At 44.6% G+C, this 27,574-nt stretch overlaps 1 protein-coding gene across 1 annotated transcript in view; it reads right to left on the bottom strand.

The window, feature by feature from the left end:
* Nucleotides 1-25,616, bottom strand: part of St14 (ST14 transmembrane serine protease matriptase) — a 45,039-nt gene extending 19,423 nt beyond the window's left edge. The window contains exons 1-7 of the mRNA XM_027945528.2: nucleotides 25,406-25,616; nucleotides 4,471-4,630; nucleotides 4,041-4,168; nucleotides 3,747-3,817; nucleotides 2,620-2,777; nucleotides 2,394-2,429; nucleotides 1,866-2,106 (exon numbers count right to left, since the gene is read on the bottom strand). Coding sequence (XP_027801329.1) covers nucleotides 1,866-2,106; nucleotides 2,394-2,429; nucleotides 2,620-2,777; nucleotides 3,747-3,817; nucleotides 4,041-4,168; nucleotides 4,471-4,630; nucleotides 25,406-25,486 — 875 coding nt within the window. The 5' untranslated portion in view covers nucleotides 25,487-25,616. The remainder of the gene's footprint in view (nucleotides 1-1,865; nucleotides 2,107-2,393; nucleotides 2,430-2,619; nucleotides 2,778-3,746; nucleotides 3,818-4,040; nucleotides 4,169-4,470; nucleotides 4,631-25,405) is intronic.
* Nucleotides 25,617-27,574: the final 1,958 nt, after the last annotated feature.

Raw genomic sequence — 27,574 nt, 5'->3', positions numbered from 1 at the left:
TATGATATGTCAAGAGCTTTGTAATGTTTTGAACAACCAATTAAAAAAAAAAGAAAAATTATAAAAAAAAAAAACTTAACAATGGGCGGGCACAGTGGTGAACATCTGTAACTGTAGTGGCTCAGGAGGCTGAGGCAGAAGGATCACCAATTCAAAGCCAACCTCGCAAACTTAGCAAGGCTCTAAGCAACTCAGCGAGACCCTGTCTTTAAATAAAATACAAACAAGGGCTGGGGATGTGGCTTATAGTTAAGTGCCCCTGAGTTCAATCTCCAGTACAAATGCACGCACACACACATACATACACACACAAAACTTAACAATGGCTACTCTTAGGTAGTAAGGTAATAGGTGACTTTTACCCTCCTTGATTGATGATTTCTACTTTTACTCTCTTGAGGTTGTGTATTTCTTTGTCATAAATTAGTAAATTACAGAGGTAGGAAAAGATGTGTAGAAATCCTGACTGCTGAGCTGTGGCAAAAAAATGGTTCTATCTTGGTTTTGGCCTGAATTTTAACCCATCATTAAATGAATTAATGATGGAATTAATTTCATCATTAATCAAGAAACACCTGCCCACTTCCAGAGATCAATGTCAGGTGAACCTGACCACCTTCACCCAGGTATGAGAAGTGGGCTCCATCCTGACGTGGAGCCAGCTAGGGCAAGCACCTTGGTGCTTCCCTCAGCAGGTGTATTAATCATGCCCTTTTATTATCTGTGATTCTTTTTTCCCCCCAATAATGGGAATTAAACCCAGAGGTGCTCAACCACTGAACTACATCCTCCATCCCTTTTCATTGTTGAGATAGGGTCTTGCTAAGTTGCGTAGGTCAGCCACAAACTTGAGACCCTGCTGCCTGTGGGATTACAGGCCTGTGGCACTGCATCTGGCTATTTTCTATAATTCTGATGCTCTGACATCGGGGGTTTTACTAACCCTGGAAAGACTACCTTCCAAGAGCTGCCAATCTTAGAAATGGTAAAGGACTTGCTGGCTACGGCACTTTTCCTATGCAGACCCCACACACTATCAAACTCCCACATCGTACTCAGGAGGCAGAGAAAGTAAAGAGGAACTGTGGGCGACAGCCTTTACTGAGGGTTTACACGGGAAAGGAAGAGTGCAGAGCAAACATGTTTAGGATTGGCTAGTTTCAATCATTACAGTAAGTTCTGCAGCATAGGACTGTCCCTTGATGTCTGGTACCTGGCCCTGGGGTGATTAAGCCAAGGGTAGTTTGGAAGTCTCAAAGTTGGGCGCTAGGCCAAGTACCAGACAGCAAGGGACAGTCCTATGCTCCAGAGCCTGCTATAATGATTGAAACCAGCCAGTCCTAAGCCTGTTCACCCTGTACTCATCCTTTCCTGTGTAAACCATGATAAAGGCTCTCACCCACAGTTCATCCTCTCTCCCTCTGCTTCCTGGACAACCCTGGGGCTCCACTGTATGGCCCTGCGTGCTGGCCATGACGTACAGCAGCCCCCCCCTGTTGGGAACTATAATGAACTGTCCGCAATGGCGGTGGCCTCCTCATCTGTGGGTTTTACTATCCCTAATTAATAATAAGAACTACATTTTTCCAAGGCAGATTCACCTTCCTTTTGGCAGTTAGGATTCAGCATCCAGGGGCCCGTGAGCCTTCCTCAACCTTGCCAAAGCTAAGGAATCACCTGAGATCCCCTCCCCAACTGGAGCCTGTGCTGAGAAGCACCCCACAACTATCCTCTGTTACCTGCAAGTTTGGCCTATGGCCAAAATCATAAACTGAATCCCGATGCCTCACTACAGTTGGTTCAGTGGCTGACCCCTGCAGCTGCCAGGCTCCTGTGGCCCCACCCCAGTTCCCTAGGACACTCACCGCACTACAGCATGGGGCTCCACAGGGCTCAGGGTGTCATACACCATGACCAGGTCACTACCCTGCACGTCACAGGGTGCAACATCAAAGCTGCGGAAGGTGAGGCTCAGGACTGAGTCGGCATCCCCCCGCAGGGCCCACTGGCAGCGGGCACGGGCCGGGTAGGGGCTGTTGGGGAATCCAGGTGTGGTGAAACGCGTCAGCTCCTTGCCACGGGCATGCAGGGCAAAACTGCATTTGTCTGCAGTAGATAAGGAGGGCATGGGGTGGGGCCAGGGCTGCCCCTGGGGTGACCAACCCAGAGACCCAGCAGGGGTGTACCCCAGGCCTAGCCTCCCCACTCTGAGACTTCCAAGGCTGCCCTGGGCCTGGAGAGAGAGAAGGAAGGGGGCTTCTCAGAGGGGAATGGAAAAAGAGGAGGGATGTGCTGGCCATTGGCAATGACTTCTAGGGACCCCCTTAGCTCAAAGGACATCTCGCCATACCCCTCCTTCTCTCAGCTTTAGGGGTGAGAAGCATGATACTCACTGTCCCGGGGCCTCTGTATTGTTCTGGGGTCGGAGGCTAAAGAACAAGAAGGAGAATATTTACTCATAGCATCTATTTCCTTATTCCTGCTTCCTTATTATCATAAGGGAGGTGCCCAGCAAGAGTCCTCTTCAGTGCAATGGGCCCCAGGCACACGGGTCCCCCCAACTCCACTCCTCTGCAGGCTGGCCTTCATGTGCCCACTCCTAGCCTGCCCCAGACTCACGGAAGGCCACCACCGAAGTCATCACAAAAGACTGTAGTGCCCGAGATCTGGGTGGTAAGGAGATCACTTGCTCCTTGGCCATGATGCGCTCCGTCTCCTCCTCCAGGTGCTGCGGGATGCTGAACTCTGACCAATAGTAGGCGATGACACTGCCCTCACTAGGGAGAGAAGGTCAAGCCTGAGACAAGGACTGAGACAAGGCCGGAGGAGGTTCTGAAGACCCATAATCTCCCAGAACACAGGGACCTCAGTGCATATAGAGGCCCTATCATCCCAACTTTCTGTAGTGTCCCCCGCTACCTTCTTATCCTCCTCTCAAAACGAGACATATTCTGTGGTAAGCTCAAGTTTAGAAGGGAAGGGAAAAAAATTCTAGATTGGAGTTTGGCCCCTAACTTGGGCACACAAAATCACTTTTCTATTCTGGGAAAGGAGGTAAGACCACCACTTGCCACCCAGCTGTCCTGAGGTTTCAACTGAACACACAAAACAAAAAGTACTTTGGGTGCTGAGCACAGTGGCACACACCTAAAGTCTCAGCTACTTAGGAAGCTGAGGCAGGAGGATCACTTGAGCCCAGGAGTTCAAGGTCAGCCTGCACAATACAGCAACACTCCATCTCCAAAAAAAAAAAAAAAAAATGCTGGGGATGCAGCTCACTGGTAAAGCACCTGCTTAGCCTACATAAGGCACATGGTTCAATCCCCAGCACTGAAAAAAAAAAAACAAACCACTCTGGGAATAAAATCTACTTTTAAAAAGATATATTTGTATGGAAGCCTTCTCAGGCACTCAACTTCCGAAAAGCCAAGTTTAGAAAAATACTCACTGCCCTTCCTGATCGCAGCTCACTTGGCTGGCCCTAGGCAAAGCAATCCACAGGCATTTGTGCACTTCCTCCTACCAACACTGCTGTGGCCACCACTGCCTTGGAGACAGGAGAATCAAGTGTGCTAATCACGTGCACAAAGGGTAGAACAAGGAGTCGCCTTGGTCCTATAAGCCAAGGCTTTCAGCTTCATCATACCCTAGGGACCCAGGCATTTTGCCCCACATAGAATATCACATTGATCCCACTCCCAGACAGACCAGGGTCCACCCCACTCAAACCATCCCCCGGCACCCACCTGAAGGCAGTCACAACAGACTTCTTATGGTAGGGACCCAGGATAAGGACTTCACTGTATAACAGCTTCAGCTGAGGGGGAGGGGACAACACTCACAATAGGCCAAAGAACAATAATAATCCCTTCCCCAAGCCCAGGCTGCTCCCTCCCCTCCTGGGACCTGAGCTCCCCTCTCCATTGGCCCCCAGCCCAGTGACCTTGGAGCAAAGATGAGAGTGTCCTTTCTACTTGGGGGGGTTAGGATGCCAGGACAGGCAGCAGTTGGCAGGGACCCTGCCCCGGGATTGGACTCACCGCTTCCTTCACCTTGCTGGCCAAGCTTTTAAACTCAGTGGAGTTGGAGTTCTCATAAGCATCCACAAAGTTCTCATTTGTGATCCTCAGGTAGCCATTGAAGACCTTCTGGATCTGAGCATTCCGGTCTGTGCCAGGCCAGGAGAGTGGTCATGCCTCCACCTGTCCCCTCACACCTACAGCTACCCTTAGCTCCTGGGGGAGGAGTGTGGGGAGGGGCCAGCTCTGACCAGCAACTCATCCCTCCCTATCATGGCTCAAAAAACAGCCGAGGGAGGTGGCACCTGAGAGCACTCCCTCCAATCCCTCTGGGCTTCCCCCATTCTCTTCCTCACGTCCACCACTGGTGGCCCCTGGCTCTGTGCACTGCGGGAAGAGGGAGAGCCACCCCATATCCCCCTCCCCCATAGCCAACCCCAGCTGTACTCACACTGGAAGTGCCACACCAGCAAGCCAACCACGAGGGAGAGCAAGAGGAAGCCGATCAACAAGGCCACCAGCACCACCCAGCGCCTAGGTCCCCGCTTCTCCACCTTCTTGGCATTGTTCACCGGCAAAAACTCCACACCTTCTTCAAAGCCCTTCATGTTCTGAACAGAAAGATGCACTGGGACTCAGAAACTCTCAGCCTAAGAGTCTCCCAGCCATGCTGGGGAAGAACATTGACATTTTGTGAGGTCTGCCTTGGAGAAAAAGTCAGGGCTGGGCTGAACATAAGGACCATCCATGAACATAAAGACCACTGTGCCAAGACTGCCTGCTGCAAGATGTGAACCTACTGGAGGAAAGTGAGGGAAGCCCTCCCATCCACACATCCCAGGCATGAATCACTTAAAATTAAATTGAAATTAAGGGCTAGCTAAACCCAGTCACCAAGGGTCTCAATTTCCACGAATCATCTTTGATTCAGGTAGATGTAAGCTCAAAGCCGTGACTGGCACTGGGGAATCTCTGGGGTGACCTGTAAGGCCAGCCCTCACCTGCTCCAGTGCCACCCTATTTAGATTCAGTCCCCATGGTCACCAGGGCCAGGAGCCTGCGGGTGGCATAGAAACTCCACGCCCTTGCCCAGCAGCCTTGCCCCTGCTGATGTTTAACCAGCCAAAAGGGAAAGGGCACTAAGCCTGGGCAGCTCTGCAGAGCTGCAGTGAAACAGACCACCATGCTTTTAACCCAGGACCCAAGTGGATATGGAAAGCCAGCCCTCTCCTGAAATCCACACCCTTTTGTAAAAGCAAACAAGCAAAATTTCTGACAAACAGATGGCAGCTTCTTTGGGTTCCTCCCTGCCAGGATGGGGGGACATGAATATGGACAGGAGCAGGAGGGGTGTCCCAGGGGCCCCTGGCAGATGAGCAAGATTTCTCCCCAGAGCATACACTGGTGCTTCATCCTGCAGAGAGGCCTGCTTTTTCAGTGTGGTGCCTTAAGTTCAACTACTTCATACCCCCTCCAAAGGAGCTTATGACCACAACAGCCCTACTCCAAATTCCACAAAGTGACACCATCACTTTCAACAGTTTTCTGATGCTACCTTATATGCTTAACTTGATATTTCTTGATTTGTCACCGCTTCATATCATCGATTAATGCACCACTATGAAAGATTCTCCCCACTCCTGCCACCTTGGAATATTTATATGTCTAATTTTAGCTTCCTAATTGCTTATGCTAATGACTCTACCTAATACCATACACAGAAGCACGCCCCAGAGATAGACACTTAAAACACATTCAAGCTGATTGTTCCCATATTATAAAGCATATACTAATACCACTGTCTTAATTCATCTGCTTAAAATATCATGAACTGATTTCCTATTTTGATAATGTGGATTTTAATATCCTTCCTTCTCTTTATTTCCCCCATTCCTACCAAAAGTTCTAGGATCAAAGTTCTTAAAAATTTCATCCATTTTGTGTTTTTATTACTTTTGTTGTTAAACTGAAAATACTGTTCGCTATTAAGCTTTCTTTCCTGTATAATTTGTTTTTCTTGCTCAAATTTTCATTTACTTGGGTTTCTTTTTTAACGTATACCCAACTCTCTATGTATGATCTCTAAGGTCTCTGTAATAGTCTCCATCTCCGACATATAAAGTCTGTCACATGACTTGTCATTTCATTTCCTTCCCGAGAGCCTTCCTCCTGGAGCCTTCTGTCCTTTCTGGAGATCTTCCTTCACCATCATCCTTGGGAACTTCCTTCATCTCTGTCTCCAATTGAAGCCCTATTTCCTAAAATTCCATATCCTAATGTCTAGGGGTTTGTTGCATTTTCATAAAAATACATACATTAGTACATTCCTGAGGAAATTTGGACACTTTCATGTTTCTGAAATTTTAACTCTAGAGTTGGGCAGGGTGGTGGATGCCTGTGATCCCAGAAGCTAGAGAGATTGAAGCAGAAGGATTGCAGATTCAAAATCAGCCTCAGTAACTTAGTGAGGCCCAAAGCAACTCAGTAAGATCTTATCTCTGAATAAAAATATTTTTTAAAAGGGCTGGGGATGTGGCTCAGTGATTAAGCACCCCTGAATTCAATTCCTGGTACCAAAAAAAAAAAAAAAATCTTAGCTGTATATTCACATTTGTTGAGAATTCACTTAGGGGACTGGGGTTATATCTCAGTAGTAGAGCACTTGCCTAGCATGTGTGAAGCCCTGGGTTTGATCCCTAGCACCACATAAAATAAATAAACAAAATAAAGCATTGTGTCCATCTACAACTAAACAATATATTTTAATTTTTCACTTAGAATTTTGAAAGCTCCATTGTCTTTCAGCTTCTAATTTTGCTTTTGAGAACTATCAGAATATTATAAATCCATCATCTCATGTTTAATAACTTTATTGTCTTTCCCTTAAAGCCTCCAGGATATACATTTCATTATGCTAAATTCTCCACATATCCTTTCAATTTGGAATTTTCTCTGATCTACCTTTCTTCAATCATTATTATTATTATTATTATTATTATTATTATTATTATTATTTAGTTGTAGATGGACACAATACCTTCATTTTGCTTATTTATTTTTATATGGTGCTGACAATTGAACCCAGTGCCTCACATGTGTGAGGCAAGCGCTCTACCGTGAAGCCACAACCCCAGCCCCTAATTTTTATTATATTGATCCTCTACTTTATCCTTTCTCATTTTTTTTGTGGGGAGAGGGGGTATTGGGGATTGAACTCAGAGGCACTGAACCACATCCCCAGTCCTATTTTGTATTTTATTTAGAGACAGAGCATCTTATTATCTCTAACCTTACTATTAAGGTTTTTCGGGTTTGCTGTCAAATTTTTAATAAACACAAGTTTTCTTGTTCTCTGAAATTTTCCTCTTTGATGGCATCTTGTACCTTTCATGTTGAAGGCTTTCCACAAATGCCTGAGGGTCCTTGCTTGTTCATTCATATTCAGGAATGAGGCCGCCGAAAAGGCTGTTTGGAAGCTCAGCCAGATTACTTTACTGGGCATAACCAATGATTAGTCTGTGTGGATCTTTCCAAGGGACAGTTTAATTGCTCCAGAGAATTACAATTTTCTAATCTCCCGACTGGAGTGATTTAAACCTGACAACTAGCATTCAGGAATAGATAGGAGAGAAAAACTCATCCCCCTTTCCACTCCTCATATAGCTTTCCTCTAATCTGGTATCCTCAAGTCGAGATATTTGATTCCATTTCTCCAGATCCTTTCCTCTATTACAGGGATTTGGAGGGGTAGCTGTCTTTTTGCTTGGGCAGAGGTGGGGATTTGGGGATTTCTAACAATGATTTCCTTGTCTCACCCATATCTTCTATAATACCTGAGCCCAATGGCCAGGATGTGGTGCAGTGGTAGAATACTTACAGTAGAATACTTGCCCCTCAAGTTCAATCCTCAGCACTACAAAAATAAATAATACCTGAGCCCAATTCCTGGCAGAAAGAGGACAATTACCAAAAAAATACCCAAGGGGTATTTCTATAATCTGAAGAGATGCATAAATCTTCAGGTTCAAAGGGCTCAATGAATAGTAAAAAAAAGATAAATACAAAAGCATAAACAACTAAATATGTCATGATGAAATTTCAGAACAAGAAAGATAAAGAGTGGATACTGGGGCGGGCAGGGTGGGTGGCTGGGGTTGTGGCTCAGCGGTAGAGCACTTGCCTAGCACACGTGAGGCCCTGGGTTTGATCCTCAGCACCACATAAAAATAAATAAACAAAATAAAGATATTGTGTACAACTACAACTAAAAAATACATGTGTGTGTGTGTGTGTGTGTGTGTATAAAGAGTGGATACTCTACACATCTGTTCTTTTTTTTTTCTCTCTCTCTCCCATATTTTATATCTCCTCATCATTTGGTTCTTTTCGGGGAATGCTTTTAAACTTGCTCCTGAAAATCTTTTATTTTTAATTTTTAAAATAGCTTCACTATATATACACAAAGTATACAGTTTGGGGCAAATACATCTATTTTCCCACAAAACCATCAACACAATCAAAATAATCAACATAACCATCACCTTCCAAAGCTTCCTGTAGTTCCTCCCTGATTCCCTTTCCTGCCCCAAGCAACCAATAATCCAATTCCTGTCACTAAAGATTAATTTGCTTTTTCCATGACTTTGTGTAAGTGGAATAATGTAGTAGGCACTCTTTTCTGTCTGGCTTTTTTTTTTTTAAAGAGAGAGAGAGAATTTTTTAATATTTATTTTTTAGTTTTCAGCAGACACAACATCTTTATTTGTATGTGGTGCTGAGGATCAAACCCGGGCCACACGCATGCCAGGCGAGCGCGCTACCGCTTGAGCCACATCCCCAGTCCTGTCTGGCTTTTTTTTACTCAGCACAATTATTTTGAGATTCCTGCATGCATCAATACTACGTTCCTTTTTATTGTGAAGCACTATCCTATGCATGGATCCCTGTTATGGACATTTGGATTGTCTCCAGTTTGGAGCTACTACAAATACAGCCACTCTAAACACTCCTATATGAGCTTTGTATTAGAAAATGCTCTTATTTCTCTTAGGTAATTACCTAGCAGTGGACTAGCAAGTTTGTATGATAGGTATATGTTTAACTTTTTAAAGAACCACCAAACTGTTTTACAAAGTGATTAGGCTTTTACATGGTCATCAGCAGTGTGTGAAAATTCTCATTGTTCCACGTCCCATCTAGTGCTCAGTATGGTCATCTTTTTAATTTTAGCCATTCTACTAGACATACAGCAGTGTCCTGTGGTTTTCAGTGGTTTTTCTCTAATGACTCGCCATAGTGATCATCTTCTCTTGTGCTCAGTTGTCCTCAGTTTTTCATCTTTGGTGAAGTGTTTTTCAAATCTTTTGCCGATATTTTCATTGGCTTGCTTGTTTTTCCATCAATGAGTTTTGAGAGGTCTTTACAGGCATTCTGAATACAAGTTGTTTATATATTTTGCAAAGATCTTCTCCTAGTCTGTGACTTGTGTTTTCATTCTCTTAATAACTCTTTTGAAGAGTGGAAGGTATTTTTATTTCGATGAAGTGCAATTTGTCACATTTGTCTTTTAAGATTTGTAATTTAGGTGCTGTATCTAAGAAATCTTTGCCTATGCTGCAGACTTTCTCCTGTATTTTCTTCTAGCAATTTTATAGTTTTAGGTTTTACATTCAAGCTGATACATATATATATATATATATATATATATATATATATATATATATTTTTTTTTTTTTTTTTCCTTTTTTTTTTTAAGATTATCTTTGGACTTTGCCTTAGCCTTCCTTTCTCTCTCAGGCTATAGTTGTCTTTAAATGTTGGATGGCCCTCAGATCTACTCCTACTTAAGAATGATAAAAGAAAGGCTTCAGCTGGACTCTGAACAGATGGTTTGTGTGTGTGTGTGTGTGTGTGTGTATGTGTGTGTGTGTAAGAAATATAACAAGCCAGGCACTATGGCATGCACCTGTTATGCCGGCTACTTGGGAGGGAGACTAAGGTGAGAGGATCATTTGAGTCCAGGAATTTGAGACTAATCTGGGCAACATAGTGAGACCCTGCCTCAAAAACAAACAACAAAAAAGAAAGATAAGAAAGTAGTAAGTTGTTATGTTTAGATGTATTTTCAATTTACAAAGTAATTTTCCAACTATTTCCCTTCCTGACCCTCACTTTAATCCTGCCAGTCATTCAAAACTGGCACTATTGGTCTCAACTATAAGTATGTATGTCTAAAGCATACATGCACATATAAGAATATATATCAAAATGTTAACAAGTTAGATCAGATGCCAGATAATTTTCTATGAGCTTATATTTATTTTCCTCATTTTATTTATCAGGCATATGAAGCCTGATAAAAAAAAAACTTGAGGGCTGGGTATATGGCTCAGTTGGTAGAGTGCTTACCTAAGCATGTACACTAAGTCCCTGGGTTCAATTCCCAGCATCACCAAAAAAAAAGAAAAAAAAAACTTGATTTATACATATATATATATATATATAGTTTTCAATGAATCTTTTATTTTATTTATTTATATGTGGTGTTGGTGCTGATGGTCGAACCCAAGGCCTCACACATGCCAGGCAAGTACTCTACCACTGAGCCACAACTCCAGCCCTTGAAGATTATTTTATCAGGAATTAATACATTTTTTGTGCTCTTCTAGGTACTTAATCATGAAATACATAGGAAGAAAAAAGACTATCACTTTCTGACTTACAGGAAAGGCAGGGAGAAATGACGCTTCTGCAAACTCACAGAGCACTCAGTGGCAGATCCAGAATTTGATCCTGGTTTTCTGCCTCCCTGGGTGGTCAACCTCCAGAAGCAAGTATGAATTCTGAGGCTCTACTCAGCCCAGAAACAACTGTTTAATCAGTAACTAGCCTGCCTCCTTTTATAGTCCTAACTCTCAACTCCATTTTCAGGAGTAATAACGATGTCATCTTGCATAATCCCTTGGTGGTTTTTATTTTTTTTGATAAGGAAACTGAGGTGGAGCAAGAGGGAGTGACCTCCAAGGTCACAAAGATAGTAATCAGTATACTGTGTGTATGGGGGGGGGGGGGGTGGGTACAGGGGATTGAACCCAGGGCCTTGTGCATGCGAGGCAGGCATTCTACCAACTGAGCTATATCCCAGCCCCAAGATAGTAATCAGTAAGCAGCAAAGCTGGAACAGGAACCAAGCTCTTCAATTCTTAGGCAGGGCTTCAGACACAGGCCCCTAAGCCAGTGCTGGGCAGATGTGGAGGGAGGAGGAAGAGGTCTTAGGGAGCTCCCATCCACCCTGGCTTAATTGCACACATAATCCATGTGGCCATAGAGCCAAACGAAGAGAAAGTGCGCCTGTACCTGCTTTGCCTCTTTTTTTTCTTAAAGGTAAACATCCACAGGTGCACATGCACAACATAATGCTATGAAGCCAGGTGCTGGCTTACCACAAACATAGATAGGGCCACATAACCACAGGGGCCTCTTCCTACCACCAACTCTAGTTGGCCCCTGGCCAGGGTCCCCAGAAACACAAGCTAGTTCTAGGCCACTGTGACAAAAGAACAAGGAATGACTTCCAGGAAGATGGATGGGAATAAAGTGTTTGAAGTGTTTGTTGAGTAAAGGACTTGGGACAGATGAAGGAGAATCAAGGCAGCAGGTGGGAGGATGTGATTCAATAGTGCCATTACCAATCAACTTCCTGGACAGTCCCAGAAACCCAGGAAGGGATATCATAGCAACCCTGTAGATTTTAGCACAGTAGTGCAAGTGGTATGTTCCTCAAGGTCAATGCTTGTCAAAAAATAATAACATAACTGCTTTATAGAAGACCCAAAAAAAGTATATTTTATTTACTAATATAGGAAAAAGGCTTGTGGTCACCCTACTCCCATTAAATAAGAAACTAACCTGGGCTGAAAGCCAAAAGCAGAACAAACAAAACTCTGTTCAAATCAACAACAGGATCCGCCCACTGAGAGAAACCCTCTCCTAGTTCCTAGCACTCACTACTACACCCATCACTGGGACACAAACTCACTATGGCCCATGACCCCTCCCTCCAGCTCTAGGACAAGCAAATCCAAAGCAAGAATTTGCCAATGATAGCTCATAATGTGCTCATTAGAGAAAAGCAACTGGTGATTATATTTATAAACAGCAAAAATACTACTAACAATCCAAAATTCACATGAAATACCAACCAAAACAGGTGAGGGACAAAATAAATCTTCATGCCAGACTTTGTTTTTTTTTAAAGATTGTTCCTCATTTAACTAAGGTGGGTGTGATCTGCTGGGAAGGCAGTGGATGATCCTGGAAACCTGAGAGGTTACTTAGACTTCAGGGAGGGACCATTAAGGGCAATCACAAGACAAATGGTAGCCTGCTTCTGCTGCTGGAGATCAAGGTCAAGGGGCAGATGTGATTTCACTGTCTGGGGACACAGGTGGCTCAGACCTGAGATCAGGACAAGGGTGGATAGATTCATGTGCCACTGCCAACTGTCCCTGATGTGTGGCAGACGCTCTTCACTTGCATGTTCAGTGACTCAGTGCATCCACCTAACCAGATGGGACACATCTCAATCCCATGACATCATCACCACCATTGGGGGCAGTCAAGTCCCTGTGATCATTCAAGCAAGAAAGGACAGTAGGGACTGAGCACCAGGAATGTTTCTCCAGGTTGAGAAGTATTCTGCAACACGTCAAAGATGTTCCCCCTGCTCAATGGGAAGACCAAGCCATCATGACTCTTGTGGCCATCTCTAAATGCCCACTGAATGGCTAGTGGCCATCTCAGATGACTGCACAAGGAATGATCTCCAAATTCGAACTGTCATATTTGTCATCTGGACAATGCCAAGCCCAGACGTGGGCAGCACTGAGAGAGATACCAGAGGTAAAGTCAGAGAAAGGCCTCTTCATTCATTTGCTAATGGTGGCCTTACCTCGTTTTATTATATCTCATTTTACTGCGCTTCACGGATATTGTGACACTTCCAAATTGAAGGTGTGGCAACTCTGCATACAACAAGTCTATGAGTAACATTTTTTCAACAGTTCAATGACTGTTACCACTTTTTAACAATAAGGGGTTTTTTTTAATATTTTTTAGATGTTGATGGACCTTTATTTTATTTATTTATATGCAGTGCTGAGAATCGAACCCAGTACCTCACACATGCTAGGCAAGCACTCTACCATTGAGCTACAACCCCAGCCCCACAAAAAAGGTGTTTTTAATTAAGTATATAAACTGTGTTCTTAAATAGAATGCTACTGCACACTCAGTAGACTAAAGTATAGGATAAACATAACTTTTATATGTACTAGGAAACCCAAATATTTCATGTGAATTTCTATGAGGATATTCTGAAATTGAACCCACAACACCCCAGAGGCACACCTGTATTAAAAGGGTGGTCTCAGCTAAGAGAGGCCCTGCACAGATGGGGTCTCTCCAGTTAAACCAGCAGCCTCAGGTGGACTTGAGCAGCTGTGTACAGGGAGCAGCCAGTCACCTGCAAGCTCCTAAGGGCAGGGACCCCACCCACTCTACCACCATCAAAATCTAGTGCCCAGTACAACTTCTAATCCAGAGAGCCCAGGGATGACTGAAGGACAAATGAGAAGGGAACAAAAAGAAGACCCCCATTGGAATACTCCCACCTATTCACTGACCTCGGACAAATGATCTCTCAAGAAGACAGATTCTCAAGAAGCACACAGAGGCTACAGTTCTCTATGCTCATACCACCCAGCATTCCCCAGACTTGTCCAGTTGTGGAAAATTATAATAAAAAATACACTAGCTGGGTGCAAGTGGTACACACCTATAATCCCAGCAACTGGGAGGCTGAGGCAGGAGGATTACAAGTTTAAGGACAGGCTCGGCAACTTAGTGAGACCCTGCCTCAAAATAAAAAATAAAAAGGGCTGGGGATATAATTCAATGGCAGAGCACCCCTGGATTAGATCCCCAGTATCACAAAAAAAAAAAAAAAAAAAAAAAAAATGAATGAATAAATAAACTAAAACAAACAAAGGGCTTGCTTAGCTTCCAGATTCCCAAATTCCTTCCTGGAGATGTTGATATTTTGGTCAGGGGCAGGGCCTGGGATCTGATAATTTTAACAAGTGCACCAGATCATTCTTAGGAACCTGAGAGTTTGAGAAATTCCACCTACCATTTCCAGCTTGCAGGAGGCTGCCTGCCTGGCTCACCCAATTCCCATCACCAGTGAGAGGAGGCTTCCAGATTCATCAGTCAGGCTGGTCTATTTTAAGCAACCACCTAAGGTGCAAGGTACCTGCTGTGTGGGGTTGGGTTTTACTTCCTTGCCCTGGGGATCCTCCCACCATAGGTTATAGCATCATCCCAAAAGTCCCTGGGGCTGTCACCAATTTCCACAGACACATACTCCCAGTCCCAGCTTCCAGGAGAACACTGAGCTCTCCAAACATTTTTGCCATTTTGCCACTGAGCCCTCTCATCCTTGCCCTCTGACCATCACTTTCCTCAGCTGCCCAACCAGACAGAGAGCAACTGAGAAACAAATGGGAGCATGAGGCTCCCAAGGAGGATCCAGAATTTGCTATACATGTATAAGTCCAACCCATCAGGGGAACAGAAAGCTGATCCTCTGGCCAGCTGGTAGCTCTGACTTAAGGAAATAAACCAAGTTTCCACACCTAGCCAGATCATGAAGGAAAGTCCCCCAGGGACCTGGCTTTGTCTACTGAGGACACTCTGCCAACACAGAAACACTGTGGTTCTCTGTCAGGGAGCAGCTAGATCCTGCAGGTTTCATACCTCCCAGAACTGCCAGGGCCCTCCCTGCCGACACACCTTCCAGATGGGAGCCACACACCCCTGCAACAAGGCCCAGACAGAGACTCATTTTGCGGGGAGTAGTAGGATGGGTGTGACCTAGATAAGGGGTCGGAGCTGAGATCCCTGAGCCACTGGGGCAAATACTTCTCATGGCACCTGTTTCCCCCTTAAAAGTGGGTTAATGATTCCTTATGCCCCTCCAAGTAAACCAACTGTAGAATATAATTAAGCTGATTTCTGCTAATGACAGGGGCCTAACCTAGTACCTCCCTTTGATTTTTATTTCTCCACCCACCACCCATCCACCTGCCCAAGGCCATGCAGTCCCACTTCTCCCTCAGGTCTGGTGGGAACAGCTGGAGTACAAACACTGAAACAAAACAAAAACTTTTACAGCACCAGTTTACGGTGTGTGGGCTGATTTAAAGACCTGGCAGATCTTCCTAAAGCCCAGGCATGGGGATGGGGGGTTGTGTCAAGGTCTGCCCAACCAGCCAGCCTGACCCGAGCCAGGAGAGCCTCCTCTCTTGCCCCCTTCCCCTCCATCCCTTCCACCCCCAATCTTGCCCAGAGTTAGCACTTGATTGTTTTGCAGTGCTGGGGATGGAGCCCAGGGCATGTAAATCTGTTGATTGATGACTGGTTCGTAGATTGATTGAAGGACTTCTCCCACCATGTTTAGATCTAGGTAGCCTCCCAGGGCAGGTTGGAATTATCCTGGAGGTTCCAGGCACCAGGACAGTTTCCAAGCCTGTGTCCCAAAGTACTCTCCTTATCCTGGAAAAAGGTAGAATGTTCTATCCCCACTGAGGAGCTCTGCTGACAGCCCCCCTCCAGGGCTCTCTGGTATCAGAAGTGGCTGGGCCACCATTCCACTCTGGACTCTGCCTGGTCTCTTCCTCTCCTGTCCCTGCCTCTGCAATACACACACATATGCACACCACCACCACCACCAGGACACATCCTCTTTTGGAAATTCCAACCAAAGAATTCTATCTCAGGCTCTCAGAAGAGCCTATACCAAGTTCGCACAAGTCTCCTTATTTGCAGAAGCCCTTCCCAGCCCAGCCACCTTCCTCCTGCACAGCTTCAGCCAAACACCAAATCCTCTGGACACCAAACAAGAGGAGTGAGGGTGTGGCCAGTAGCATGTTACTTCCTTTCTTTTCACTGAACCCACAATCTGATTCCATGGCTCAGTGCATTCTTCACTGTTGAAACTTTTATCAAGATAATCGTAGATTACCTTGAAGTTGTAAGAAATAATACGAGAGCTCCTCTGTACATTCTACCCAGTTTTCCCCAATGGTAACACCTCATAAAACCATATGATCATACCACAACATTGATATAACCTAGGATAATATTCAGACAGCTTGTCTTACTTATATTTGCTCTTATGTGTGTAATGAGTTCCACAGAATTTAATCACTTGTACAAGCTCCTATAGCCACTATCACAGTCAAGCTTGTGAGCAGGTCCAGCACCAGGTTCCCCCTGTTGCCTTTTGCAACTATATTCACCTCCCTCCCATCTCCCATCCCCCTCAGACCCCCAAACCACTAATCCATCCTCTCACTCATTTAAAAAATTTCATATAAATAAATCAGCATATAGGATTTAAGGACTATTGCCTTTTTTCACTGTAAAAAGCTGTAAAAAGTTCCCTGGTGACTCATTTAAGCTATGACATCTATCAGTAGATTAGACAATGTTCTTTTTCATGGTTGAGGAGTATTCTGTGACGTGCAGGTACCCAATTTCTTTCTGCTTTGGGAGACCCAGGGATCTGCAGAAGTTAGTGGAAAAGTCCTAATCTACGTGTAGTCTCTGAGAATTGACTGGATTCTGAAATACCTATTGCTCCCAGTCCCCTAATTGAGCTATATAAGATGTTGGAGTGAAATGATGGAATAGGCAAATAAGAAAACCCCTGACCCCAGGAGAGAACAGGGGAGACCCTTGGGTCCATAATTGCAAAGCAGAATTTCTGGTGGTAAATTTCTGGAAGTAAAAAGAGAGGAGCAAGGCGAAAACTTCAAGGCTCTTGGAACCCAATGCTTACAGCAGGACAGATTTTAGAGAGCAGCTCACCTCTCATCTTCCTGGGGCCATCCTTCATAGGGGAAATAGTAGTTTCACTGAGCATCAATATTAGCAAGTTCTGCTTCCCCGGAGTGTGGCATTGCAATGACCGCGGCACTAGTCAGCATTGCAACAGAACCAGTCTAATTTCTCCATCTCAGGGCAGCAGCAGAAATACTCCACATTAGTGCTAAAGCTCTCTCTTGATCTGGTTAACCATGATCAATTCCTCTGATTGTTTATACAAAATGTTTTCTAAACTTTTGGCTATCTGGTTTAACCTCACTGTTAGTCATATTTCCATGAACACAACTACCTTAGTCCCTGGAATTCAACAGCATAACTCCACGAAGTCTGACCCACATGACTTCCAAAGTATCTGTTCATCAGTAACCCACCTCATCCAGACAAGTAGCACGTGCAGCAATAAAATGAAAATAAGAACAAATGATATATCCACTTGATAAAAGCTTATGCAGCAAAGATGGTTTTCTTTCTTTTTTTTTTTTTAGCTGTAGTTATGTGGTGCTGAGGATCAAACCCAGGGCCCCGTACTTGCTAGGCAAGCATGCTACCCCTGAGCCACAACCCCAGCCCTCAAAGATGGTTTTCAAAGAGTAGGTAGTTAACATGAAAGTACTAAGATAGACTGAAAAAATCCAAAAAGTACAGTTGTCCATCATATCCACTGGAAGACTATTTCCAGGACCCCATAAGATGCCAAAATCTACAGATGCTCAAGTCCCTTATATAAAATGATATAGTACTGCATATAACCTATACACATTCTCCCTTATACTATAAATCATCTCAGAATACTAATAATGTGAATACTATGTAAATAGTTGGTATACTGTATTGCTCAGGAAATAAATACAGGAAAAAAAATCTGTATGTGTTCAATATAAACACATCTCTTTTCCAAACATTTCCAATAGGTGGTTGGTTGAATTCATAAATGCAGTATGCAGATATTGAGCGCCAACTTTATATGGCTACTTCCCACCATTCAGTTTATGGGGTATCTCTTCTTAGATGAGGAAGGGGAAGAGAAAGACTTGTGTCTTTGCTCAATAATCCCAGCATGGATTAAGATATATTTTTTTAATATTTATGTTTTAGTTGTAGATGGACACAATACCTCTATTTTGTTTATTTATTTTTATGTGATGCTGAGGATCGAACCCAGGACCCTGCATGTGTGGCAAGCGCTCTTCCACTGAGCCACAACCCCAGCCCAGATTAAGATATTTAATATATGATTGATGAATCAATTAGTCAGAATCATGTCTTACCTACAGAATGGTATTATACTATGATTTCATTTGGAAAAGAATATATGTGTGTGTGTGTGTGTATGTGTGTGTGTGTGTGTGTGTGTGTGTGTGTGTGTATATATATATATATATATATATATATATATTAATGTCTTCATTGACATTAGTATAGGCATAGAAGACTTGTGGGAAAGTATCAGTGAAACTATTTGCATGAGTCAGCTTTCTGTTACTGTAACACAATACCTAAGATAATCAACTTATAAAAAGGAAAAGTTTATTTTGGCTCACAGTTTTGTAGGCTGCAGTGCATGACCAATCAGCATGCTTGTTTTGGGCCTGTGTTGGCACATCATGATGGATATGAGTGACAGAGCAAAGCCATTCACCTCATGGTGGGGACATGAAAAAGCAAGAAAGACTGGGGTCCCAAAATCCCCTTTAAGGGCATGTCCCCAGTGACCCAAAAACCTCCCACTAGGCTGCACCTCTTTAAGTTTCCACCATCTCCAATGGGCCTTTGGGACACTTAAGATCCAAACTACAGCTCTGTTTACAGGGATTAAAATCTAGAAAGAATTTGGAAGAATTTTGCTTTCTAGCTATACAATTCTACATTGTTTGATTAAAAAAATCTTAATTTTTCTAATGAAAAATAAACAAACATTTTTTAGGAAACAGGCATAGGCAACAGAAAACTGTCACAATGCCTATGCATGGGCACTGTCCTCCATTTCTAAAATTCTTACTACTTGCCTTCATTGGCCAGATATTCTTTGACTATATATGTGTGTATTCAATAAATTATAGTATATTAGCCTTTTAATAATATTACAGGTATGACCAAATAAAACTGTAGGGGAGAAAAACTTAGTTTAGATTTTGGGCAGCCACATTACAAGCGTGGCCTTTCCTGTGATTACTGTCAACTCTAAATTCTGGATCTCATGTGCTGGAGTCAACCATTTCCTCAAGGGTGACCACAGGAGGGAGGTGTTTCTGTTCCTGGCACTGAAGGTGGTGTGGTATGTGCAGCTCTTACTCCTAACCCAGAAGGACATGTTCTGCTCGTGGCAGCCTCTCATTCCGACTGTCCAGCTCTTTTCTGACTCATAATTAAATCATCCAGGTATCGACCTTTCCCTCCCAGCTGGGTGTCATCCATAACAGCTAATAGGCAAGAGCCCCAAGACCTCATCTGAGTTGTCACTAAAAAGGAAATGGCCCAGAACCCAGGTGGGAGACCACACCCAGAGGGACCTTCTTAAATGCAACTGCACGATCAGACATAATACTACCAGATCTCAGGATTCCCCAGTCCTCCAGCATGTCTAATAGACAGACTGACAGGCCATCCCCAGAACACAGAGGGTATGTGCACAACTACAACACACTAGACAAAGCACACACACCTATGTAGAACAAGGAACAAGAGATGGGAACCTGACGACATGTTGGCTTGGGTAGGTGAATTATTTTATCAGTTTAAATTTTTAATGATATTTAATCATGTGCGTGATAGTCAAAGCTATGTGTTATTTAAAGCATTGTTGGAATCATACCTCCAGCTTAGTGAGCTCCTGGTCTACCAGCTAAGTAACCTCATCAAAAGGGAAACTAGACAAGTTTGAAGTGAGACGATTTGGTGCACTTGTGTTGGCGCCTGGTGATCACTACTTCTTTTTTTATGTGCTCACAACTCGATAATGATGTGTTCTGGGGCTTTGCTAGGGATGTGCGTCAATCACCAACATCTTTGGGATACAATTTTATGATAGCATTTGTGGTTAAGATCATAGGCTTTGAAGTTGCACAGATCAGGTTTAAATTCTTGCTCTAATTCTTACTGTCTTTGGGACACTTACACAAGCCCTTTGATTCTCAGTATTCTCATCTGTGAACTAGGCATTTTCCTTCTTATAGCTGCTACAAGGAGCAAGTGAGAACTGAAGTGCACATATTTAGTGAAGGGTAGAAATGACTGTCATATTTTTCTTAACCTTCTTCCCACCACCATCATCATTACCACCAACAGCATCTCAGAATTATCCATGTGGGCCAAAAGAGATGAAGGACCCAAGCTTTACAACAGTTAGTCAACTATCATAAGGATTCTGGGGAAAACCCAATATAGCACTAAGCCCAGACAAAATGGGCAAATACGGAAAGAATGAGCACCCAAGACAGAATTTTTAGTTGGGCCCTGCTTCTAGAAAAGTTCTTAATATAAAAAAAGCTTGCAATAAAGAATTACTATCCACAGACTCTAAGCCATAAGCAAACACCCTTTTCACCACTGCCAATTAGTGTGGAAACTCTCTTGAAAAGCCAAGAAGTTTTTATTCTCATTTCCACACTATCAAACAGCTTTCATAACTTAGCCCCAGGCATCTCAGAAACATCCCCAAAAAAGAAATCTAGTTTCTTAACCATATCAAATGAACTCTTATCCTTAGTAATCCATCCCTTCTTGTGCCTATTGGGCTGACAGACATGTTTTGTATGTTAAAGTCCAAGTACAATAGAGCAGAGGCAGACAAGCTGGGTCCCAACCTAGACCCCACTTCTGTTTTGCTCTGTGACCTTGTGCAAGTTAATTAGACTCCATTTTCCTCACCTGTAAAAAGATGATAATGATAATAATAATAATAATAATAATAATAATAATAGCAGTCAACATGCCATATCCCCTGGTACTCATTAGAGCATTCAACCAATTGAGAACCAAAAATATTTTTTAAATTGCATCAGAACTGAACAGGTGCAGATTTTTCTTATCATTACTCCCTAAACAATATAATGCAACAACTATTTACATTGCATCAGGGATTATAAGTGACCTAAAGATGATTTAAAGCATACTGGAGGATGTGCACAGAATTTTTGCACATAGAATCATGTGTGATTAACATTTCAGTCAACAACAGACCACAGATTCAACTGTATACGCCATCTAGCCTAGGTATGTGGTAGTTACACTATGGGGGTTTGTGTATGAACACTCTATGGTGTTTGCACACATCAATCACCTACCCACAAAGTTCTCAGAATATATCCCTCATAAGCAATGCATGACTGTCTATGTTACATTATATAATGGCACTTCAGATTTTGGTGTCCACCAGGGATTCTGGCACCAATCCCCCTCAGATAGTGAGAGACAATATTACTACTTCTAAGGGGCATAGCTAACACATCCATGCTCATAAATGCTAGTGTCATTACAAGTGCTCCAGATGCTCCAGTAGCTGTGTGCACAGTATCAGGAAAAATATCTCATCTTTGGAACTTAGGCTACCTGGGGACCCTGTCACATTCTCCCTCCCCTTCCAAGAACAGACTTCCTGTCTTAGGAGAGAACCACGCCAACAGCCTGGGAAGAACCACAGAGAGAAGCCAGGGGAACTGCAGGACCACAGCATTCTGAGGGACAGAGGCCACTGGCCACAGAGGCTAGGGGTGAGGGAGCCTCAGTTGTTTCTCCTTCTACAGCCTGTGATGACAAGACACCCAAGCCGCTGCTTTGGCTCTGAGCAGAACCACCATTTGATGAGGTCCACTGGTAGCAAACAACTTGGGTATCTTACCCAAAGAAGCTTGCTATCAAACTAGGATGGTCTCTTATGCTTCAGTTTTCCAGACTCTTAAATGAGGGCTATGAATTTCCAGACATTCCCAGGACCATGGTAGAGGGAAGCACTCTGGAAAGGACAGGTTTCCCCTCCAAGGCTAGGATCTATGAATCCCTCCCTACAAGCACTTCCAGATTCCCTCTGCTCACTGCCTCCACTACAGTTCCCCTCACTCTCCACCCCACCCCAGCCTCAGCAACTTGGCAAGGCCCTCAGCAACTTAGCAAGACCCTGTCTCAAAATTTAAAATACTAAAATTAAAAAAGGCTGGGGATGTGGCTCAGTGGTTAAGCATCCCTGGGTTCAAACACCAGTATCAAAAAAAAAAAAAAAAAAAAACCTGGGATTCTCAGCCTCCTGACTTGCATCCCACTATTATATCAACTTCCTGTTCATCCCTCAGCTTTCCAACTCCAAAACTCAAACTATATGATTTGAATACTGTGCAAAAACTTACACACAACTTTCATGTAAAGTATCCCTTTGAATACTTGCAACCTGCACATATGCATCATTCCATTTTATAGCCACAAGAAACTGAGACTTAGAGAAATTAAGTAACATTTCTGAGATCATATGGCTAGGCAGGGCCCCGGCTCCATGTAGCACTCTACTGCCACCAGATCACAAACACTTCCAGCTTGGGTTACACAGATGCTCTCTTGATGCTCCTAAGGGCTTGTCCAGAATCTAGTACTCATGACACTGAATATAACTCCATTATCCCATACCACACAAGGGGGCCCTGAAGGCAGGCACTGTGTGACTGGCAGGGACTGTGTCACTTCTATTTCCCAGTGCATGCTCAGATAGTGGGTACCTAACTAATAAATAAGTGTCTCTTATGTCAATGAAAGACTTAATGAATGGGTGAATGTTTGACCAATTGATAAACAGATGACCCTAAAAAGCCAGGGCTGTACAGACTAGCCCCCCACCCCAAACACCTGATTTTGACCTCACAGAATCCGATTCCCCAAAGCCAGTCTCCCATATGGCTAGGGGACACTGAATCTTGCTTATGAAAATTAAGACCTGATTGTATATGAATATGTCCAAACAGCTTCATAGTCACCACCAAATATTCAACAGGGACCTAGCAACTCAGTGAGGCGGGCTTCTCAGTTCTCCTTAATATTGCCTTAACAACTGGCACCTGCACACCTGCTCCCACACAGGCAGGGCCCACACAATCCCCAGACACAGTACAGGCAACAGGGCCTTAGAGCCACAGAGAATATTACAATGCCACATAGCACAGCAGGGCCACTTCCCACTTGATGGGAGCAGCGGGGGTGGGGCAGGGGCCTTAGGTCATCAGCCTTAGGAAGAAGGCAGCCAAGATCCAAGTATACTACCAACCAGGATCCAGAAATGGAAGTAGCTCAGGAATGTGAAACCCAAAAGCAACAGTGCTCCTGGGACCCAGCATGACCTGATGACACAAAGAACAAACCCAGGGGAGAGCAGCCCCACTTCCTGGTCAGATAATGTGCCAAGGCAGACCCCAGCCACAAACAATTCCAGGTGATCCCAGGGAGTGAGATTTCAGGTGAGGCTTGGGATGGGAAGAATATAAGAAAACTTTCAGAAGAAATGAAAACAAGCTTTGGCTACTTCCTTCCAGAAACACTGCCCCCATCTAACCTTCTGCACATGTCTCTTAGCATTGCTCCCCCAGGCTGTAAGTTCCTTCCACGAACAACCACACAGTATTGGTCTTTGAGAGCCAGCCCCTCAGCAGTACTTGGCCTAGAACTACGTACAGAGTTGGTTGAGTGGAGCTCTGCAAAAGGAAGACAAAGAGTGAGTCACAGGAAGGAAACAGCAGAATCAAAAGTGGAAGGAGCAACCCAATGGCATGGAGAATGGATAAGCCTCACAGGAGAAAATGAGCAGGAACCAAAGGAAAAGAAAATGAGGTGACCAGACAAGTCCAGCAACCCAGGGAAGAGTGGGAAGTTAGACCCAGTTTGGTCCCCATCAGGGGAAGATGCTGTGCCCTCCAGGAAATGGCCCAGGGAGTAAGTTGGACTCAGACTCCAGGAAGATCCACTTTCCCAGTGTCAGCAGGAAAGTCGCAGAAAGGGAAGACAGAAAGGGTAAACATGGAAGGAGGGGGAAAAAACAGCCCTGAAATAATAAACACCAAATAGTAGGCTCTCTGCTGAGGCAGGAGTCTAGAGCCTCAAGTAGGTAATTATTAAGGATTCACAAACACCCCAATTACAGAAAGGAAGAGAAGGCAGGAACAGGTCAATCTGCTCCACAGCAGGGCAGAGGCACAACCAGAAGCTCGAGTCTTTGGGGGCGAAAAGTGGAGAGAACAACACTGCCCAGCCTCAGTTGGTATGTGTGGTGGGGGCACCCACAACAGCCCAGGAATCTTGTGTTCTGCAAGCTCCCTAAGTCAGGATGCTGCTTGAAGAAAAGGAATCAATTTGAGATGGCTCCAAAATCTGGCCTCAGTGGTAGGGTGCTGGCCTGGCATGCCTGAGGCACTGGGTTCGATCCTCAGCACCACATAAAAATTTTTAAAAAGGCATGTGTCCACCTTCAACTGAAAAAAAAAAAAATACATATAAAAAAAAATCTGACCTGTCATAGAAGCCAGGAACAATGGGGCTGGGGACAAAGGAATAAATCTCTCTCACAAAACAAACCTACCTCTCAGTACCCATTCAGGGCCTTCCAAGAAATGTGAGGTCCTGCTGGGGTCCTCTCTTCGGAGAGGGAGTTCTGGCTGCTAGTCCTGCCTAGGCACTGCCACCTAGGTGTGTCCTTCAATAAAGTGACTAACACCCCCTTCCCGGACTCTGTATATTAAATGTAATGTTTTTGAGATCTTTCAAAAGATCTCGCTTCTGTTCTTCCTGTCAAAGAAAAGCTTCCTGATTCAGTATCTTCCAAAAGATTCAAGCACGTGCTCCCACATCCCTACCCAGTCACCTTCCCAAAGGGCTCCATTCCTTTTTGGAGAAGCCCAGGCAAAACTAACACTGGAGACCCGCGCTCCACCCTCTATATCACGGAAAGCTCTAAGTCTCCCAATTACTCTCAGCAAAGGTCCCAAAGTGCTTTTGATCAAGGGGGAAAAAAAATCCTGCAAAGGCCAAAGATAGTCAAATCTCCAAGTCCCCCGAAACCTCCTTTCCTTCGCCCAAATCATCTTACTCCCTGCGTCCGCGCCCTGGCTCCCCACAGATGTATATTAATAATCCAAAGGTAATGGAGGGACGGATACGGAGCTCCTCTTTTCAAGTCAGGGAAAGGACCGAGAGGGAAGTAAGACGGAGGGGGTGATTCAGTGCTTCCAGGCCCTCCACGGTGGCCAGCGCACCGCAGCTCTGGTACCAAAGGTACGGTCAGCCCCGCCCGGCCGCCGGCGGACAGGTACCCGCCGAACAGGAAATTCCACCTGTGCGCCCAGCGACCGGGCCACCAACGGGCAATGGAGAGGAGCTTGGCCGAGACTAAGCGCCGTGCGCAGGACACTGGGGCTCGTGGGGCCGAATCCTCAGCGCCCAGCCCACCCAGGACCCCGGTCCTCGCCCACCTCCTGCCGCGAGTTGTACTTGAATCCCATGCCGAAGTCCTTTGGATCCCCTCCGGCCTTGTGGGTTCGATCGCTCTTCATGGTCTCGGTGGCGGGCCTTGGGTCTCAGAGACGTGATCCCTGCAGGCAGCCGACTCCCATGGCCCGCGGGCCGCGGGGGAGACGGGGAGCTCAGGGCGCAGGTAAGGCCAAGTTCCGGGGCAGGCCCAGCGCGCCCGGCCGGCGGCGGCGGCGGCTCTCACTCTCGCTCTCGCTCTCATTCTTCCTGGCCCGCGCAGGTAGTTTCAGGGTGTGGCTTTCAGGGTCTGCCCCGCCCCGCCAGCCCGCGCACCTGTCTCCTGCCCGCCGCCGCGTCTTCGGGCTCCGCCTCTGGTCACGCCTTCCAAGGAAAGCTCCTCCCCTCTGTAAAGGCGGAGAGGAGTTAAGGGTTAACCCTCCTCCAGTTAAGGGAGAGGGGATGTCCAGACTAGATCAGAGATCAGTAAGGACCTAACAACAACCAAGTTCATTCAATCTCTCTTCCTGTACTGCAAAAGTGCACTTTCTATGGAACGGAGAGCTTCTTTAGCTATGTTCTTTTTTGTTTGTTTGTTTGATTGGTTGGTTGGTTGGTTGGTTGGTTTTGGTTTTGGTTTGGTTTGGTTTTTTTCCCTCTTTATTTTCTTTTTATGTAATTATTTAATTTTTTTTTTTTTTTTTTTTTTTTTTTTGGTACTGGGCGCTCTAGCACTGTGCTACATCCCCAGCACTTTTTATTTTTTTTATTTTGAGGCACAGTCTTACTAAGTTGCTGAGGCTGACCTCCAAGTTGTGATCCTCCTGCCTCTGCCTTCCAAGTGGCTGGAATTACAAGTGTGCACCTCTGTGCTGGGTGCACACAATCTGGCTCTTTGATGCCAACCATCGTTTCTCTACTGCCATCATGCAACTTCAGTCTCCATGGGATCTTTTACTTTAGTTGCTGTGACCTGCCAGCCATTAATTCAGAAAGCTGTCAAGGGCAATGAGGGATGGAGAAAAGACGAACAGACACACACACAAAGAGGCAAAGTTAGGGCTCAGTGGTTCTTCATCCCCTGATGAGGATGAAAGACCCAAACTAGCTCGGCACGTTTATTATATAGATTTATAATCTTTATCTCACAAAAGGATTTTTTGTGAGAAACTTTCTTCAAAGCATGCAGGATGGAGGACAAATTCTGGGCAGCCCAATTATAATCATCAACTTGTGCTCATAATTATTTAACCCTGGCAGCTGGTGTCTGAACTCAGGGTCAAGAATGATAGTCTTGTGGCCTACACAGAACCTCCTTTGAACAGGGCGTCACCGCAGCAACCGGGCAGTCTCAACTCCTGCCTTTGCACAAGGAGTTTCCAGCGCAGGTGCACTCCTGTCGCCAGACAGAGACACTTAGTCACCTTGCTACAACACGGTGTCTCAGTTACATCTTCAAAACCAAAAATCATATCCACTGTGTGACCCAGCCTCCCTTCCATGCCACTAACTTTTTTTTCTTCCTGGTGGTCAGTAGCAACCTCTTTTTTGAGGTTGGGAGGCACTTGACGGGTTCTGTGCCCATCTCCTTCTGTACATGTTATCCATTTGCTGCATTGGATACGGACTATCCTTTCTTCAAATGTTTGCCTTTCCTGGATTCTTGTCTTATCTTTTAGCCCCTAGATGTCAGGGTTTCCAAAATTCTCTCTTCAGCCTCCTCCCTTTTTTCTCTCTTGGCAATTCATCTAATCTCCTGGCTTCAGAGAGGGAAACCTGCCTTCCTAGAAGAGACATCACCAAGGAGTTGTCACTTTGCCTTAGCAATCACCAGGGAATTTCTCCACCAGTGTTCTACATGAGTAATAGAGTTGACCACTGTTACACAGTCAATCAATATTATTGAGCACATACACTGTCCTAGGTACTAGGCAACAAGAGTGAACAAAATAAAGGCCCCTGGTTTGAAATTAACAAGCCCAAAAGGGACTTCCCCAAATTGTCCATCTTTCACTGTTTTCTCTAATCATAATACAATCATTCTTCCTGGGCTCAAAATTCTAAAATTATCTTTGACTCTCCACTTACCTTACATCTCATATCCAGTTAGTTCTAAATCTGGCCAAGGCTTTCTTTAATATGTATGTATACATAGTCCTTCTTTTGTCTCCATT

This window comes from Marmota flaviventris, chromosome 9 (genome assembly GCF_047511675.1).
Source record: "Marmota flaviventris isolate mMarFla1 chromosome 9, mMarFla1.hap1, whole genome shotgun sequence".
Lineage (NCBI taxonomy): Eukaryota > Metazoa > Chordata > Mammalia > Rodentia > Sciuridae > Marmota > Marmota flaviventris.
The sequence above is the reverse complement of the archived record's forward strand: the minus strand, read 5'-3'. Positions and strand labels throughout refer to the sequence as shown.